This window comes from Stylophora pistillata, chromosome 8 (genome assembly GCF_964205215.1).
Source record: "Stylophora pistillata chromosome 8, jaStyPist1.2, whole genome shotgun sequence".
In the NCBI taxonomy this organism is placed as follows: domain Eukaryota; kingdom Metazoa; phylum Cnidaria; class Anthozoa; order Scleractinia; family Pocilloporidae; genus Stylophora; species Stylophora pistillata.
The window spans coordinates 3,596,903-3,612,500 of NC_142526.1; the positions used below are offsets into that span (position 1 = coordinate 3,596,903).

Genomic DNA, 15,598 nt, shown 5'->3' on the forward strand with positions numbered 1-15,598 from the left:
TTTTTGTAACCGCGCCGGATTTGGCTGCACGTTTATTTTCAAGGTGCTGAATTATCTTTATTTTTGCTACTCACAAGCGCTGTGTTTCTCCCCAGTCGCAGTTCTAAATCGCTAAATCTTTCAATGAAGTCTTCATCACGATTTCTCTCTCTTTTCCCTCGCCACGACGCTTGTGTCAGCTTGAATGCAGATCTTGTGACTTAACTTCCAAGATGGCTGTCCTGACGAAGCGTACCTACTCGGCTGGTTTCCTCGCGTCTCTAAGACCCAGTGGGTACCCTCGTATTGAACCAACTTAATACAATACTTTGGAGTCCATCGATATCCTTAGGGCTCCGAGAGGATTCCGAGCCGGGATTAAAGTAAAACAACGAGTTACCTTGTTATCTCCGCAGCGTATTCACACGGTCATAATTACTCATCGGCGTGCACAATTAGCAAAATACGGAGCCGGGCATTTAGCGACGAACTGTATAAACATCCCTCCAAGGACCAGCATAACCTCCAAGGTACTTAATAACTAGTGCCTGCCATATCACAAATAAAGTTGACGAGCTGCACTGAGTCGTCGAAACGAGTAATGCAACCGTGACCATTGTAACTGAGTCTGTTTGGCAGACGGTGTACCATCAACTGCTATCAGCATTGGCCAGTCTTTTAATGTGTTTTATAAAGACAGATCTACACCAGGCGGCCGTGTCCTGGCTTATGTTCACAGCTCTATTCCAACTATACGCCCAGAGAATCTCAAAGTCAGCGAAAGAGAGGTGTTGGGGTTACTTTACACGCCACCTCGGATTCCAAGACCTTTCAGTTGTATAGTTATGGCTGTTTTATACTTTCCGCCAGGGAATACGTGTACTGAGGAGAGAGAATTGATCGACTACATCACTGAGCGTTTGGACAACTTGCTGATAGAGAGACCATCGGCGGGTATCATAATTACCGGAGACTTTAACCACCTTAACTGCGCTTGCCAGCATCACAGAAGACTGGTACAACGCTACAGATTCCGGAACTCCATAAAATGGCGTGCATGTGGTCTTTGCAGACTTCCGAAAAGTCTTCGATCTAGTAGATCACGGTGTTCTGTTGACTAAATTCGGCAGTATGGGTGTCACCAAGAGCTTATGGAAATGGACACAAAACCACCTATCAGGATGAAAAAAATAGGTTAAGCTCCCGGGAGTCCTTTCCAGACATGGTGAGGTCATTACTGGTGTGCCCCAGGGCGGTTTCCCTTCTCCTACACTTTTTAACGTACATGTCAACGATATTGAAGACCGCATCCCCAGGGGAATACCTGTATCCACTTGCAAGTACGCTGATGGCTGCACCCTATATGAACTTGTCTCTAAGGACTCTGTCAGTCAAATGCAGAATGCTGTGACTTACTTGGAGAGTTTGGTTGTGCAGAATAAAATGGAGCTAACTGCTAAGAAGACCAAAGATATGTGGATCAACTTCAAGAAGTCCTGTCCAATTCCACCCCCTATTAATATCGGGCCTATCAACTGCAAAATGTATCATTAAGATCAGACCTTTGTTATAATTTTCCTCGCCTGTCTGGGGTGGGCTGCCCATCTACCTCGAAGAACATCTACAGAGAGTGCAGAATAGATGTCTAAATGTCATGAGATACTGTAGAGTCACTTGTAACTAGGCCTCAGAAATTGACGAGGAAAGAATTGATATGTATCCTAGAATCTGAAGGGCATCCATGTAAACCTTTTTTAGACAAGGCTGTGGATCATGGCCATAACCTAAAATCTTGTAAGACGAACCCAGCGCACATCAGAATACCTGCATCACGCACTCTTAGGCACACACAATCGTTTATTGCTAGAGGTGCTAAACTTAACTTAATTGGACATAACTTAATAGAGTATATACCTGTTGTGTTTTGAATCTTTTTAATTTATATTCTTGAATTTTGAAATTTTTTACTTTAATATTACCGTAATTCTTATCGCCAAAGGTAATAAATAAAGGTATTAGGATTAAAAACAATGGTGAATTAAAGAGATAATTTTTTGTTAGATTGCGAGTAATTTCTCTTCAAATTCCACCCTATGTGGATCGAATCAAAGAATCTAAGTGTGGGAATAAATATGAACAGAAGAAAAATTATTGACATCTGTTCCGAAGAAAACTCGCAAAAATGACCATTCAAAACCCAGATATTCTAGACTAGTTATAAATCGAATAATTCGCGTACAATTTCTTCGATCTGAACTTCATTAAGAGTTAAATTACAAAAATTGTTATCTTTTATTCCAACAATGTACTAGCGAAATTTGAAACAATTTAAATTAATGAGACAGCATCCCCTGGAACAGTATTTGCATGTCCGTGCTAACAAAACTTCATATAATATAATTTCTGCCTCAAATTGGACTAATATAGATTATATCTCTGTGGTCTGAGGCCTCATACGTTATTTGTCTTATGAAAATTATGTACTCGTTATACATTCTAATAAGCATTGCTGGTAACTCTATAGTAAATGCATATATTCGGCAAAATCAGTAAGATTAGATAACAAATATCTACTCGTGAATTTTATTAAGTCCAATTTAGACTAAAAAGCAGCGTAAACGGTAGTGCTCTAAAAAAGCAGAAGAGGCTACAAGAGGAAATTAAAATATTGTAAAAGAATGCAATTGATATTATGAGCCAAGTGTTAATTTTTTATGATGTAATTTTTTCTCAGTTTAATTACTGAAATTCAGTATTACTTAGGCGAATGATGAGTCCAAATATCATTCAGTTTTTTTCATTGAAAGGTTATCTTTCAAAATAGTAAAAATGTTAAGATGCAAACTAAGATAAATCGGTATGGCTCAGGGAAATTGATGCATTCTTTTTTTTTGTTTTGTGCTTGTCGACTTTTAATAAAGTTAAGGATGTAGACCTCATGAAAGCTGTTTTTTTTTCAACGGAAGGAAGCTGTTACAGTACAATATTTCCTCACTGGTCCATCGGAGCCTAGTTAACAACATCTGCAGTGTATTCTTTCTTCGCGGTAAGAACAATCCTACGCGGGGAATTAATCCCCAGTGTCATGTCAGTCTTAAGTTTGCGTCTGCGGAAGAATGGTTCGACCAACTTCTTCTTCTTCTTCTTCTTTTAGAAATCCTCTACGATTCTAATAAAGTTTTAGTGAGGGTAGAAGAAGCCTCTCAAAATCTGTATGTGGAAAGAGAAATGAATATGCTTATCGGAAAATTTAGCTGAGATGAAGTCCAGTGATAGTTTGTTCATAACAGCGTGAAAAAGATATTTAGAAACATCTTTTCGTAGTGAAAACTTGAACGTACAAAAAAGGCGAGAAAAGATATGTTTACGTCAAGCACAAAACTAACTAAGTGAAAAGAGATAGGACCCTGCGATTAGTAGCTATATAGCTCTTGGATACAGCGTAACAAGAAAATCTTTGGTGGATTTGTGACGTGGTGACTAAGACCTTGAGGGCAAATTGATTGTACGTACCAGGGATTTGAAAGTTGCTGATTCTACTCGAACAATCAAAAAAAAATTCATAACACCAGCCATTAAATTTCCCAATTTCTTTTCTATTTCTCCAATATTGCCAACTTTAACATTTTTCCAAAAGAAACTTACTAATTTTTTTTCAACGTACCTTGTTCTCTACAAAAACCGGTATTCTCTTCGTCTGCAATACTCAGTATTCTTGAAACCTCATCCTCGGTTATTTTTTGCCCGTACATTAAGCTCAGAGCATCGTGTATTTCATAGAGAGCCACGCGGCCCTTCTGATCCGGGTCGAACACGTTGTAAACAGAAGGCACTTCATTCAATTCCTTCCGCTCTGCAGCGACTTCCTCCAGTAACTTTATCACCTCACTCAGGGTTATCATTCGCTTCTCTGAAACGGCATCAAAAATGAAGCTCCTGGATAAGGTAGTGATGTGAAATTAACTCCTCACATCATCTAATTTTGATGGAAACGTACTAAAATTTGAAGAACGAATGATATCTTACATGTGTGACGTCAATTGTTTTAATATCAGCATTGTTTTATCATTTAAATGAACGTGCATTACAGTTAGTTCATTTCCTTGAGATATAGAAATAGACTAGTAAATCCCAGGGTTGTAGAAACGTTATCAATAGACAGTATAACTTTTGTATTTTCTTACAGCGATCACGTTACAAACCTGATAATTCCAATTTATTCATGTAGTACCAAGCCTCTTCTTTGTGAACGTTGTAGCCCAAATCTCGGAGTAGCGGGAAAACGTGTTTATAATGAATCACACCAAAACCATTCGTCTCAAACATAGAGAACGCTTCTTCGAAGACTGTGCAAAACAAAAAAAAGCAAAAACTAGTACATGGAAATATAAGTTTACAGTATATAAACTGTAGCAAGTGTCTCTTTTTGCAAGATTATGATTGAAAAAGAAAGGTACAGGACATGAACATCGCAATCTTATTATTATCATCATCATCATTATTATTATTATTATCATCATCATCATCATCATCATCATTATTATTATTATCATCATCATCATCATCATCATCATTATTATCATCATCATCATTATTATTATTATCATCATCATCATTATCATCATCATTATCATCATCATTATCATCATCATTATTATTATCATGATCATCATTTACATTATCATTATTATTATTATTATTATCATCATCATTGTTTTTTTCACGGGAGATATGACGCAAAAACAGACCAATACGTTGATTTAGTGGTTGCTTTGACGTATCAGAGGTAAACATAGAATAAAAAATGGACTCCCGTAGGTATGAATTTCTCTTCGAGTGTTTAACTCAACTTCTCAAGAGTACGCGCAGCGAACGAATGAAATATCGCGTTGAACACGAGCCACCATGTATAATGCAAATGTCATAGGCCTCTTCTGACACGTTATCAGACAGAGTGCCACGAAAGGCGGGTGAAGAGTCAGCAGCTGATTAAAGATATCAATGGTAATAATAGATATTCAATATCAATACTATTAATATCAATAGTAATAAAAAATATTAAATAGTAATTAATATCTTCTCTTTTTCTGTATTCATTCTATTCTTGTTAATTGTAACAATAATAATAATAATAATAATAACAGTAATAACAATAATTCTATTCATGTTAATTGTTGCACGTCTGTTTGCACAATAATTCTCAATAAAGACCTTTATTGTTATTATTATCAAATTCGCTTAAAAGTCATTGTAATTTTTAAAGTATCAGGGTACGGATTCTCAAGGCTGGAGTTCCTTGTGAAACAGCCTAGTTGTTGTTGTTGTTTTTTGTACTAACAAAAATTTTCTATACTCAAACATTTTGTTATGTGGGCTGCCTACGTATTAAAATGAATGACGATACTCAGAAACAAAGAGGGTGAACTGCATCCTCTAGTTGGGGAAACTTGCTTACTTACTTAGAGGGCAACTGCTATTATCTTGACACGTTACTAAAGTTATTATTATTATAATTTAATTGCACTACTCTCAGACGCAATATCATACCTTCCAACTGTTCCTTATTGAAGACAACTGGCTTTTCTGTATCTTCATCTTCGCAATACATTGAGAATGCTTCGTTGACCCTTTGCTAAAAGAGATCGTCGATGGATTGCCTGACTGAAAATGCAATTAACGTGGGCCACATACTGTTCGAGCGCTTTTATGATTAAAGATATTTTAGATCCTTCCTTCTTAAATCAATGTTCCTTTACGTGAAGTTAGCACTTACGACAACTGTATACATGGGCCATGCGCCTTTCTTCCTCACAGGGAGGCGAAAAGAAATACGATCATACATTTAGCCCTTCTTGACAGCTCTTAAGATCTGACATCAAAGACCTAAGTCTTTGAAAATTAAATAGCAATAATCATGAGTTGGTGTTAAATCAAGATAACGCCCTTAACATATATTGCTATCACTCCTCTATTCTCACCAAACGTCTACTGGTAGGATTTGTTTTGCTTTCTGATTTGTTTTCTTTCTTTTTTCTGATGGTTGAGGGGGAAGTTACACATCAATCAATCCTAGGTACGAATTTTTTTTAAAAACTTGCCTCCCTAAGCTGGGCTCTCTTGACTGACATTGTTAGACGGCCCTCTGCTCGCTTCATAGAATGCATCGCTTCCATTGCGTACTTTAGGGATACTTTTCCCAGGAAAACATCGTTGATCTAAATGGACAAGAAATACCCCAAATTTTTCATATTTTCTTTTTTTTTTTTGAATTTCATTCACCGCTGGAGTGGTCAGCGGTGAGTGACCAAGATGGACGCATAGTTTGCCGCTCCACCCCAGCTTCAACTTTTTCAACGTTTTCTTCGTGCATTGTATTTACTTATTTATTACTAATACCCGCCAAGACTAGCTAATGCTATATGCGGGTTGTGTAAATTTGTTTCTAATGTTCTATGAAATAATAACAAACACTATAAACAGTATTTCTTATTTTTTCTTTCTTTCTTTATTCATTAAGCTGATTGAAAAGAGTTTTTGCACTACCGCTATTATCTTGTCTCCAGGGAAGAGTTTTCCTTCAGCTACACTGCCCAGCTTAACATTCTCTACAAATATCCCTGGTTCCCCATTCCTGGTAACGTTAGGCCCACCCGTTAACTGAATTCCAAGCTTAGGTGTTGTTTTGTTTGACGTACCTGCAGAATAAAGGAATGTTATTTGTCAAATGCGATAACATGCTCAACAACCAAAACTTAGTTTCAGCAACTCTTCATTTCAAAGTTTCTCAGCGGTCGCAAAAAAGATAATATCTATACAGCGATTTGATAACTTGTTTATAGTTTTAAAGAGCCTGTTAAGGCTTTGAAAAGTCGAAGGCTTCATCATAAACTACCCTATGAAATGACTGTATAATAGACAGTCTTTAATTGCAATAATGACATGCTTATAACGCAAAAAAAAAAAGTTTAGAGACTCCAATTATTCATTACGTATTGTGATCAGCATGGAAACATAAATAACTTCGTTTAGTATAGAGAAGTGTGTTGTTTAGGTGAAGAACCACCTTAAATCACCGAAGTCGTAGTTGAGTTAGAAGTACACTAAAAGTGAAATCAAATATTTTTAAGGAGCTAGTTTGTTACCGTAAGACAAGAGACGCCCTCTTGTATTACATTTTGTTAAAAAAAAGATAATGATAAAAAAGGGAAAAAATATGGGCCGTTAAATATAATCAAGCACATAACCAAGAAGTATGATCATCTCGTGGTGTTTCAAAACATAAAAAAAACATTTGTATCCATAATATTGTCGCTACTTGCTTACGTCAAAAGATTGAAGAATAAAGATTACATTCTTTACATTGTCTTCTTGGAGCTTTTGAACCATTAAGGGAAGAAATTTTGTTGTAAAGGGCAAGGGTAAGTACATGGGCAAAAATTATCCGTTTAAAAGTAAAAAAGAGTTTGATCTTCTAATAAAAAACTTCAATCAATCAATCAATCAATAAACTTTATTTAGCCCACGGGTGCTAATAAACCTGGTTTTGATGTCTCATAGATAAAAACATTTCTTTCACTGACCTCCCTCTGGTGTAGAGAATAATTCCACGCTCTCAATCCCTGCTAGTTGGTAGCTATGACTGCCTCTTATGCCTCCGACATCTTTTTTCACGACTTGAAGGTCTATTGTTGTCTGTTTAAAGACATGCATGGATCATAAGTGAACAAACGTGAATCAAATTCACGCGTTGTGTTATCATATGTTATCTTATGTTATCTTTCCTAATCCTATTCTATTTTTTTGTTTGTATATTTACTTATTTATTCATTTATTTATTTATCTATTGGGGGGGGGAGGTTGTATTTGAAGTTATTATTTTTGTTCTTTGTTTTTTGTTTGTTTGTATGGTTTCCTCTTTTTTTTTTTTTTTTTTTTCGCTCTGTTTCGTCGTTTTCTCTGTTTGAAAATTTTAAAACCAATGAATCCCGCTTGCGACAAAACCTAGGTCATCATCAAGTTTATCCGCTAAGTCGTAGAGGGGGGGGGGGGGGGGAGGAGGAAGAAGAAGGAGGAGGGATTGTTGAAACTGGGTTATCCCCTGTTCTAATGGCAAAATAGCGAGTTAGCATGGGAGTTCAATGAAACGTAGGTGCAGGGCTGGAGAATGAATGGAATAATTTTTTCCACTTATCTAACTATTACGTATAATCCAAGTTTTGTGTCAATCGACAATGTGTGGGATCTGCAAATCTTGACAGGCTTAACTTTCTTACCGTATCATGTGTTTCGTCGTACTTCCTTGCCCTTGAATATTTTTTACAAACTCTCACAATGGTCAAAACAAAGGCACTGATCCATACCAATAAAATAAACCCAATGAAACCAAAAAACAGAGCGTATGAGGCTACCACATGGGGGGTCTTCAATGATTGTGCGGCGTCAGTTTTATGGTCTGCAAGTTTCGCAAGCCAACTTCCCATTGGGATATCCTCGTTTTCTTAAAAAAAAAAAAACAATTTAGAGAACCATTATTTGTATTGAAGTATAAATCCTGTTCATATAAAAATCCTTTATCCACCGAAATCAGACCTTCAGTCCAGTTTTTGTCAAGAGAAAGTCTTCGGTCAGTAGAATCATTTTCACAAATTTTGCATTTAATTTAATTAATTGCGAACATCATACTCACTTAACGCATCTTTTGGTGAGTAAACATCAATATCTATAATGTATTCAAATTAAAACTTTTGGGCTGAAATTTTGACTGAAGCAAAACCTTTGCACTCAAGTAAGCCTAAAGCTGAAAAATTGATGGGAATGTTTTGTAAGGAGAACAAAGCATTGTTACAAGTAGCCGAATTCTTCTTCAAAACCTATTTCTGTAAGCCCACTTATTAGCATTTAGAAGTGTCTCGATACTGTTTTTTTTCTATCTTTTCTTTCCCTTTTTCGTTTTTTATTGTTAAATACCTTGCTTATGGAATCTTTTTCTACATCTACTATCGCGTTTCAGTCATCCATCTGCTGGGAATTGAGTGACACGTTTCGTCCGCGCTGATCAACCTGAGGATGTCGTCAGTTGCTGAACTTCTCGCCAGAAAGAAAACATTATGCAATGTGAAAAGCAAGCTTTCAAGCAGGATAACTATAACGTCGCTAGGATAAAAATATCTTGCATTTGATTGGCGGTCTGGTTCGTAAGCCATTTCAAATCAATGTCACGGTTCTGTATCTACGTAACGCTTGTATTTTGCAAGAATGTACTCTTTTAAAAGCATTATGGCTTTAGCCAAGAAAACTTCAAGAGATAACAACGTATTGCTGCTTAGACATATCTTTGTGGAGTAATTCATCGTCGCACTGAACTCAGTAAGAAAGGGAGAGAAAAGGAAAATATATATAAGAAAAGTACCTTTAAGGAAAGTTGAATCACAAAACATGTGGGAAAGAAAATTGGTTTTAGGAAATTATAATGAAATTGATTTAAATCATTACATTTCACTTTGCATATTATTTATTTCGTAACGCAGAGGTAAACTTATTGTGGCGAAGAGCCCGTTTATTTGAAAGTCCTCGAAAGCACACACCGAGAACGCGTGGAACTGAATGGTAACAGCCTGGAAATTTATTCTTGAATAAGGTGGTGGTTGTAGTAGTAATCAAACAATTGAAACCAATATATTACATTACGGTCCTTTCGTTTACATCTAAATTCTGTATAATATGTGAAATAACAAACTATTTACTTACTGATAAGTCGTACCAAAACGATAATTGCCAGAGGCAACACTTATGTGCACACACTTTAGAGAGCAAAGCTTTCTCAAGAAACGCACATGAATTTATGTGCATTGTTAAAGCAAACAAAATCGACGTTAATTAATGATTATATGTACTCATAAAAAGCTGATAGAAGTATTACTTCGTCTTTATTTCAGATTTCTATGCGAGAAAGTTTTGTTTGAATTTAGTGGACAAAAACGATTCGCTCGTTCGTGTTCACTTTCCTTCTTAACCCGAAATACTGCTTTCCTTATAGAAATAAAATGTAACTAGCAAATAATAAATGTAGCCCAGTAAGACGGTTTTTCTCACTGTGGTATTGGTTGGGCTGGGAGATCATTATTATTATCTAAAGATGACCATTAAAAGGCTAGGCATGAGCAGTAACAAAATCTATTTCGCTTTGTTGTCTACGGTAACATGCTTTTCTCGCATCATAACGGTCAGTAGGATTGTGGATATCAAAAGCTCAAGACTCCACAACGCAATAAATAAATTTTTCTCGATCTGATCAAAAATAAGCAAGCAGAAAAATATTGGAACATTAAAAAATATTCGGCAACAGACAAAGGCAGACACAATGCAAATGTTCCCACTGCTCGCAGCAATCGTGTAGTGCAATCCATGGGCTGATCTCACAAAGAAATATGAAGCCAAAAATCCTTGCGAAAATCCACTGAATTTATCCAGCTGAAATATTATCGCAGAAAAATCAGGCCTCATAACTAGAAGCGACCAGAAGAAGAATTGAACGATTCCAAGAACAAAAACAGTACCAACCAGCGCTTCAGTCTTAGCCATTTCAAACCGTCGTATGTCCGAAGTGGCTTCTTGCACAAATTTGTTTACTGAGGCATCCTTCGTCTCATGGCTCCAAATAACCACTATAGCGAATGCGAATATGGAATTGGGTACCATCCAAAATAAGGAGAGTCTAAAAGGAAGCAAACCTTTTAGGACCAACATCAACGAAATGAAATTAGCCCAAACCAGACGGTCGACCACTGAGGTTAGAATGGTCGCATAGCGTGACCCTCTACAAAAGGAACGCGCTGAAATGATGAAGATGAAGCCAATTTCGATCACTGCGAGCCCTAGCAGGCGCAGGTAGCCACCAGAGTAGCCCTCCAGGTCCAGCTTGAAAACAAAGCCCACAATCTGCGGGGATAGAAGAAATGTTGCTCCTCCTAAGCAATAAAACATAATACACGACCACTGGACAAACTTTTCGGTCCTTGTCATGTGTTTAGTGAGAGGAAAGGAGAAAATAAACTTGAAGTCCATCGCAATTCTTTGCTGATCTCCTCCTGAATATAGGCTGTGAAAGTAACGGAAAGGAGCGCAGTGTTAGCGATTGGGGCCATGCTAGAATAAGGGCGATATTGCAATCTAAAGCATCAGAAACTAAACCTGATAAAAATAGTGAGGAAAGATGTCCCAGAGGCCCCATGCATTAAACCAAAGAACCAAAGTGTTGTTTTGACCTTTCTTTTAGCCCGAGATTGTAGGCTAAGTTTACAAACACCATTTAGACCTAAGCTCATTATATTAATCATTATAGGATTTTGCTATCAAGCAGTATAATTGAGGAGTATTGGATACTGTCTCAAAGACCCGCGAGTAATGTTCAATGGCGAGTGTTGTTGGCACGAGGATCTATTGTTGAGTGACATCTTTATGACCACCTGCTAATGGATTTAATTTTTTTTCGTTTTTCGCCGCATAACTCTACAGCGCGTAATTTACAAGTACCTGCACAGTTGGTGATAGCGGCTAGTTTGCTTGATATTTCGAGATGTACAATTTAACAATTTGCTCGCCCAAATAGAGAAATTATTTCTATCACAGCAATAAGTTCCTCTTAGTTACAAAACCCATGGTAAAAATTGATTCTGTAACTCAGAAAAGACTTTCAAGTTCAAATTTTCAGTATACTGTAAAGTGTGTCTGCGCCGGCTTACATCCAGAAAACCACTATCACAGTAAAGGCTGATAGTTTCGAAAGAAACTGTTTGGGGCTGCATCGGTGGGAGTAACGAAATAATTTGGATATAACAACAAAGTTGAAATGGTAAATTGGCCACCGTAACGATTGCGGTCTTTTCTTGCACTTAGGGGGCACGGAAAGCCGTAAAAATCTTGAACAAAAGCTCATCTTTCAAACCGGCAGTCTAGATCCCACAGGGATCAACGAACGCTTTTCATTCCACTAATTTATTCAAGCTTTTCTCGTTGCCATGTTCCCACCAATAACGTAGCTCCATTTTCTGCCTTTAAAAGCACACACAACCCGCAATTCCTCTATTCGCTCCGACGAAGGGCTAACGCTCGAAACGTCAGCTTTTGTAATCGTTACGGTGGCCAATTTACCATTTCAACTTTGTTGATATATCCGCACTATCACAGTGATCTGTCGTGCTCAGGCACAACCCCAAAAGGTTCGCCTAATCGAAGAGAATCTATGTTTAGCAGTTATCTGACTTGCCAACAAATGCGTCTGGAATTTATAAACGGAATAAGTAAACAAGCATAGTAACTCTATATAATAATTAGTTACACTAAACAGTTAATGATTGAGCTTCTAGAAAATTCAAATGGAATGATGAGCAGGTAAAACTGTCAGGGTATTAGAGAGAGGTCAAATTTACCGCCTTTGAAGCTTCCCTCTTCGCCATAAAATGTTAAAATTAATTAGGCAAGGTGGTCTACTAAATTCATTGTTAAGTTGAATAATTTGTCACTTGATTGATTTATTACCAACAGAAAAAGTCGCATGGTTATTCAGAAGTTTGTGCCTTGGTTATACACTCTTGGGTATTCATCCGAAACTTGCGCATAATCGGCCTTTGAAAATATTTCGTTTATGTTCAGCACTATTCATTACAGATCGGTCTGAAAAAAATATGCTGCAAAGGAGCATAGAAAATAGCTTCTTCAGTGGGAGAAAGATTAGTTTTTTCATTCTACAATATCGAAATATACTACACCCTGACAGAGTGCGAATAGATATATCAGTCTATATCTTATCTCGTTATCCATTTTGATGGTATTTTCGAGCTTTCACTTATCACATCGACATCAATCGGTCTCATTATAGCTAAATTCTGAGCGATTTGGAATTAACCCGAAATAAACCCGATCTACAGCAATAACAAGCTGCCTTCTGCAAGACATATTGTACGGTGCAGTAGTAATGCATACTAATCAACTTCACTGACGAACATAATCCAAATATCGTCTATTGATCTATTTGACACGAATTGAGCCAACAAGAGATATTAAAACTCACCTAAGTTTTGGTAGGAAATTTTTAATCCGCCAACTATTTCCTTTTGAGTATCACTGAAAGCACGAGCCAGATGCTAGCTTTCCTTTGTTCATATACAGTGCTCCTCGGAGAAATGTCATAAAATGGCACTAAAAATAGAGCATGTGTATTTTGACTGCCACGGATGAGAGGTTTTTTTAATTAATCAGTATTTGCCCTAGGGCATCTTAGCCGTCACATCTTGCATAGGCAAGTAACGCTGTTGCCCATTAAAGAAAGAGTTGAATAGGGAGAGACTGACCTGAGATTTTTAATGGACCCTTTTAAAAAATGATCAAAAAAATACCTTTTTTGATCATTTCGTCATTTGAATTCATCATAGGTTAGGTTAAACATTTATTTTTTTTTCAGCTCTGTATTAGCGAATTCATATGATATAACCAGAAATGAAAAGATGGATCATTTCTTGAGCAATACGAAACCCTGCATGGTAATTAAAGGCCTTTTGTTACTCGACCCGGGCAGTCAGAGGGCCAATAACTAAAATTAACCAATCAAAATGCTCTATTGCCGGTAAATATTCTCTCAGTATTAGACCGGGCACTGTCCCGAATGGTCCCGAATGATACCGCACTTGTGTCCCTTTGAACTTCATTCGTATGATAAATCTCTTATTAACCAAGCTTGCTCGCGACCGTACTGGAAGAATATCGGCCCTGGTGTTTTTTGTACGGATCTCGCTGCGCTCGGTCCGTACTGTCAAGACCTCGGGCCGATATTCTCCCAGTACGGCCCTCGCGCTTGCTTAATAAGATTTATTAAAAACTGGATCATTAGATAATGCAATTCAAGACTTTTTATTGGCTTAGCCATTATGGTATATGAGCCAATATACCATAATCTACATATATGGTAAGCGTGCGCGTCGGGTTAAAATTAAAAGGGAGCTAAAAATTTAAGATTTGGTAAGATTTGTCTAACATCTTGGGGCGTTTTTAATAAAACAGTTATTCCACTCGCGCTTGTTGGATATGAGATGATTATAGCCAACTCGGCGCTACGCGCCTCGTTGGCTATCTATCATCTCATATCCAACGCGCGTTCGTGGAATAATTGTTAAATATGTAACTCATAACCCCGCTGCTCTTCATGCCTACTGATTCATTTAGTTTCCACTCCGACTCGTATCATGTCACAATCAGAGCAGCCCATAAACTGCTCATAATTATTTTAAGGGTTCCGCTGTTGTTTCTGGCTGGAAAAAAGGTTTGTATCGGTTTCCAAGATTTATATCTTTTTGAACGATGATAAATTATTAATAATCTGAATTTGAATTAAATGTTACTCAATAGCTTAATCAACACCAACAAACAGATGTATAGTTTCAATACGATGGTATAGGTACAAAACTGCCAGCATATAATTCATTACAAGCAGTCAAATATATTATTAGTATTTTCCCAAGACAAACTATCTCCAAGTTCTGTAGTCTGTAGTTCGTCGATGACAAAACACCACCACCGTTGACGGTAATAACAAAACGTATTAAATTAATTTTTCCATCACGAAGTCTGTCCCGTAAAATATTTGTATTTTAATAACACGCCAGAAAAAGAAATTGAGCAAAAGTCATCTTTAATCAGTCATTTTTTGACTTGTCTGAAAGCCAAATCAGGAATTTTTTTTAATCCTTTTAAAGCTCACTGAAGTTGATTTACCTACGCTTTGCACATTTTGACTATTTCTCAGCTAATTCCGAGAAAAACTTTGGAGGTGGCCTATTGAGAGTTGATGTGCAACGTGACGATAATCACACGTTTTGGTGCGTATCAGCAAGCATGAAAGCACGGAAGACGAAGCAAAATGATCTCATCAAGGTTTTATTGAATGCTTACACAAATTGATGTTTTATACAACTTGTCTGTGTTCTAATTTGATTGAACTGGTCAAACAGGATGAACTGGTCAAACAGGATCGCCGGTGTCGACTCCTTCAAGTCTTAAGTGGGCCTGGTTGTTAAAGAAGCGCCCCTCATCCATGGCAAGTTACTTTCGTTTTATAGATAAACTTATAACCATTTGAATAAGAGCTTTAACATCGATCATTTTAAATGGAAGTCGCGTCTCCTACAGGGTTAGGGGTAGGAGACGTCAATTTCCCAGGCACGAGATTACTGTGTGATGGATGTCCTCCCCTGGGGTGGGATGGATGGGATTTAATGGGTGGACTACTCGCATGGATCGCTAATTTTCCGTTCTAGTCTTGCCCTACTGCGGTAATGCAGTGTTTATGGTGAGAAAAAAGGTGTAATAACCATGTAGAAACATGCGAGTCGTTGTTACTACATAATAGGATGACTAGACATACCTGATTGGAAAGTGTGAATTAAGGGAAATATCAAGTAGACATGATAAGGGAAGTTGTCATGGTGATATCACATAAGTGAAACACACTTAAAAAAACAGTTTGAAGTTAAGTTTCAAGAAGAGAATATTCGATTTTCTCTTGGTTTCAAGGAATCGTTGTCATATAGTAAGAAATACTACAGTCAACACGTTTTGTACACACATG

At 37.2% G+C, this 15,598-nt stretch overlaps 2 protein-coding genes and 1 long non-coding RNA gene across 4 annotated transcripts; 1 reads left to right on the plus strand and 2 right to left on the minus strand.

The window, feature by feature from the left end:
• Positions 1-1,818: 1,818 nt before the first annotated feature.
• LOC111342594 (uncharacterized) lies at positions 1,819-9,097 on the minus strand. Its single transcript, XM_022949691.2, has 9 exons — positions 8,947-9,097; positions 8,253-8,476; positions 7,560-7,671; positions 6,523-6,674; positions 6,078-6,194; positions 5,527-5,611; positions 4,182-4,325; positions 3,644-3,889; positions 1,819-3,189 (listed from the first exon to the last, which is right to left on the minus strand). Exons 2-9 carry the CDS (start codon positions 8,457-8,459, stop codon positions 3,149-3,151), a joined length of 1,104 nt encoding a protein of 367 aa, XP_022805426.2. The 5' UTR covers positions 8,460-8,476; positions 8,947-9,097; the 3' UTR covers positions 1,819-3,148.
• LOC148724470 (uncharacterized) lies at positions 7,325-10,061 on the plus strand. Its single transcript, XR_015990875.1, has 2 exons — positions 7,325-7,397; positions 8,990-10,061. It is a non-coding gene; the product is annotated as an uncharacterized LOC148724470 (long non-coding RNA).
• LOC111342603 (uncharacterized) lies at positions 9,580-13,397 on the minus strand. 2 transcript variants are annotated; one of them, XR_015990873.1, is made up of 2 exons: positions 13,049-13,397; positions 9,580-11,077 (listed from the first exon to the last, which is right to left on the minus strand). XR_015990873.1 is itself a non-coding variant. In XM_022949699.2 (2 exons), the coding sequence occupies exons 1-2, from the start codon at positions 11,313-11,315 to the stop codon at positions 10,153-10,155; spliced, it is 1,071 nt and encodes a 356-aa protein (XP_022805434.2). In that variant the 5' UTR covers positions 11,316-11,359; the 3' UTR covers positions 9,580-10,152. The 2 variants fall into 2 exon arrangements, 1 of the variants encoding a protein (XP_022805434.2); XM_022949699.2 differs by lacking the exon at positions 13,049-13,397 and adding an exon at positions 11,170-11,359.
• Positions 13,398-15,598: the final 2,201 nt, after the last annotated feature.

Excerpts from the sequence above, each read along its gene's own strand:
- LOC111342594 (XM_022949691.2), bottom strand. The coding sequence starts at position 8,459 with ATGGGAAGTTGGCTTGCGAAACTTGCAGACCATAAAACTGACGCCGCA. Across the intron at positions 7,672-8,252 it reads ACGACGAAACACATGATACG|ACAACAATAGACCTTCAAGT; the intron begins GTAAGAAAGTTA and ends GTCTTTAAACAG. Across the intron at positions 3,890-4,181 it reads GAATAAATTGGAATTATCAG|AGAAGCGAATGATAACCCTG; the intron begins GTTTGTAACGTG and ends ATGCCGTTTCAG.
- LOC111342603 (XM_022949699.2), bottom strand. The coding sequence starts at position 11,315 with ATGATTAATATAATGAGCTTAGGTCTAAATGGTGTTTGTAAACTTAGC. Across the intron at positions 11,078-11,169 it reads TTCCTCACTATTTTTATCAG|CCTATATTCAGGAGGAGATC; the intron begins GTTTAGTTTCTG and ends TTACTTTCACAG.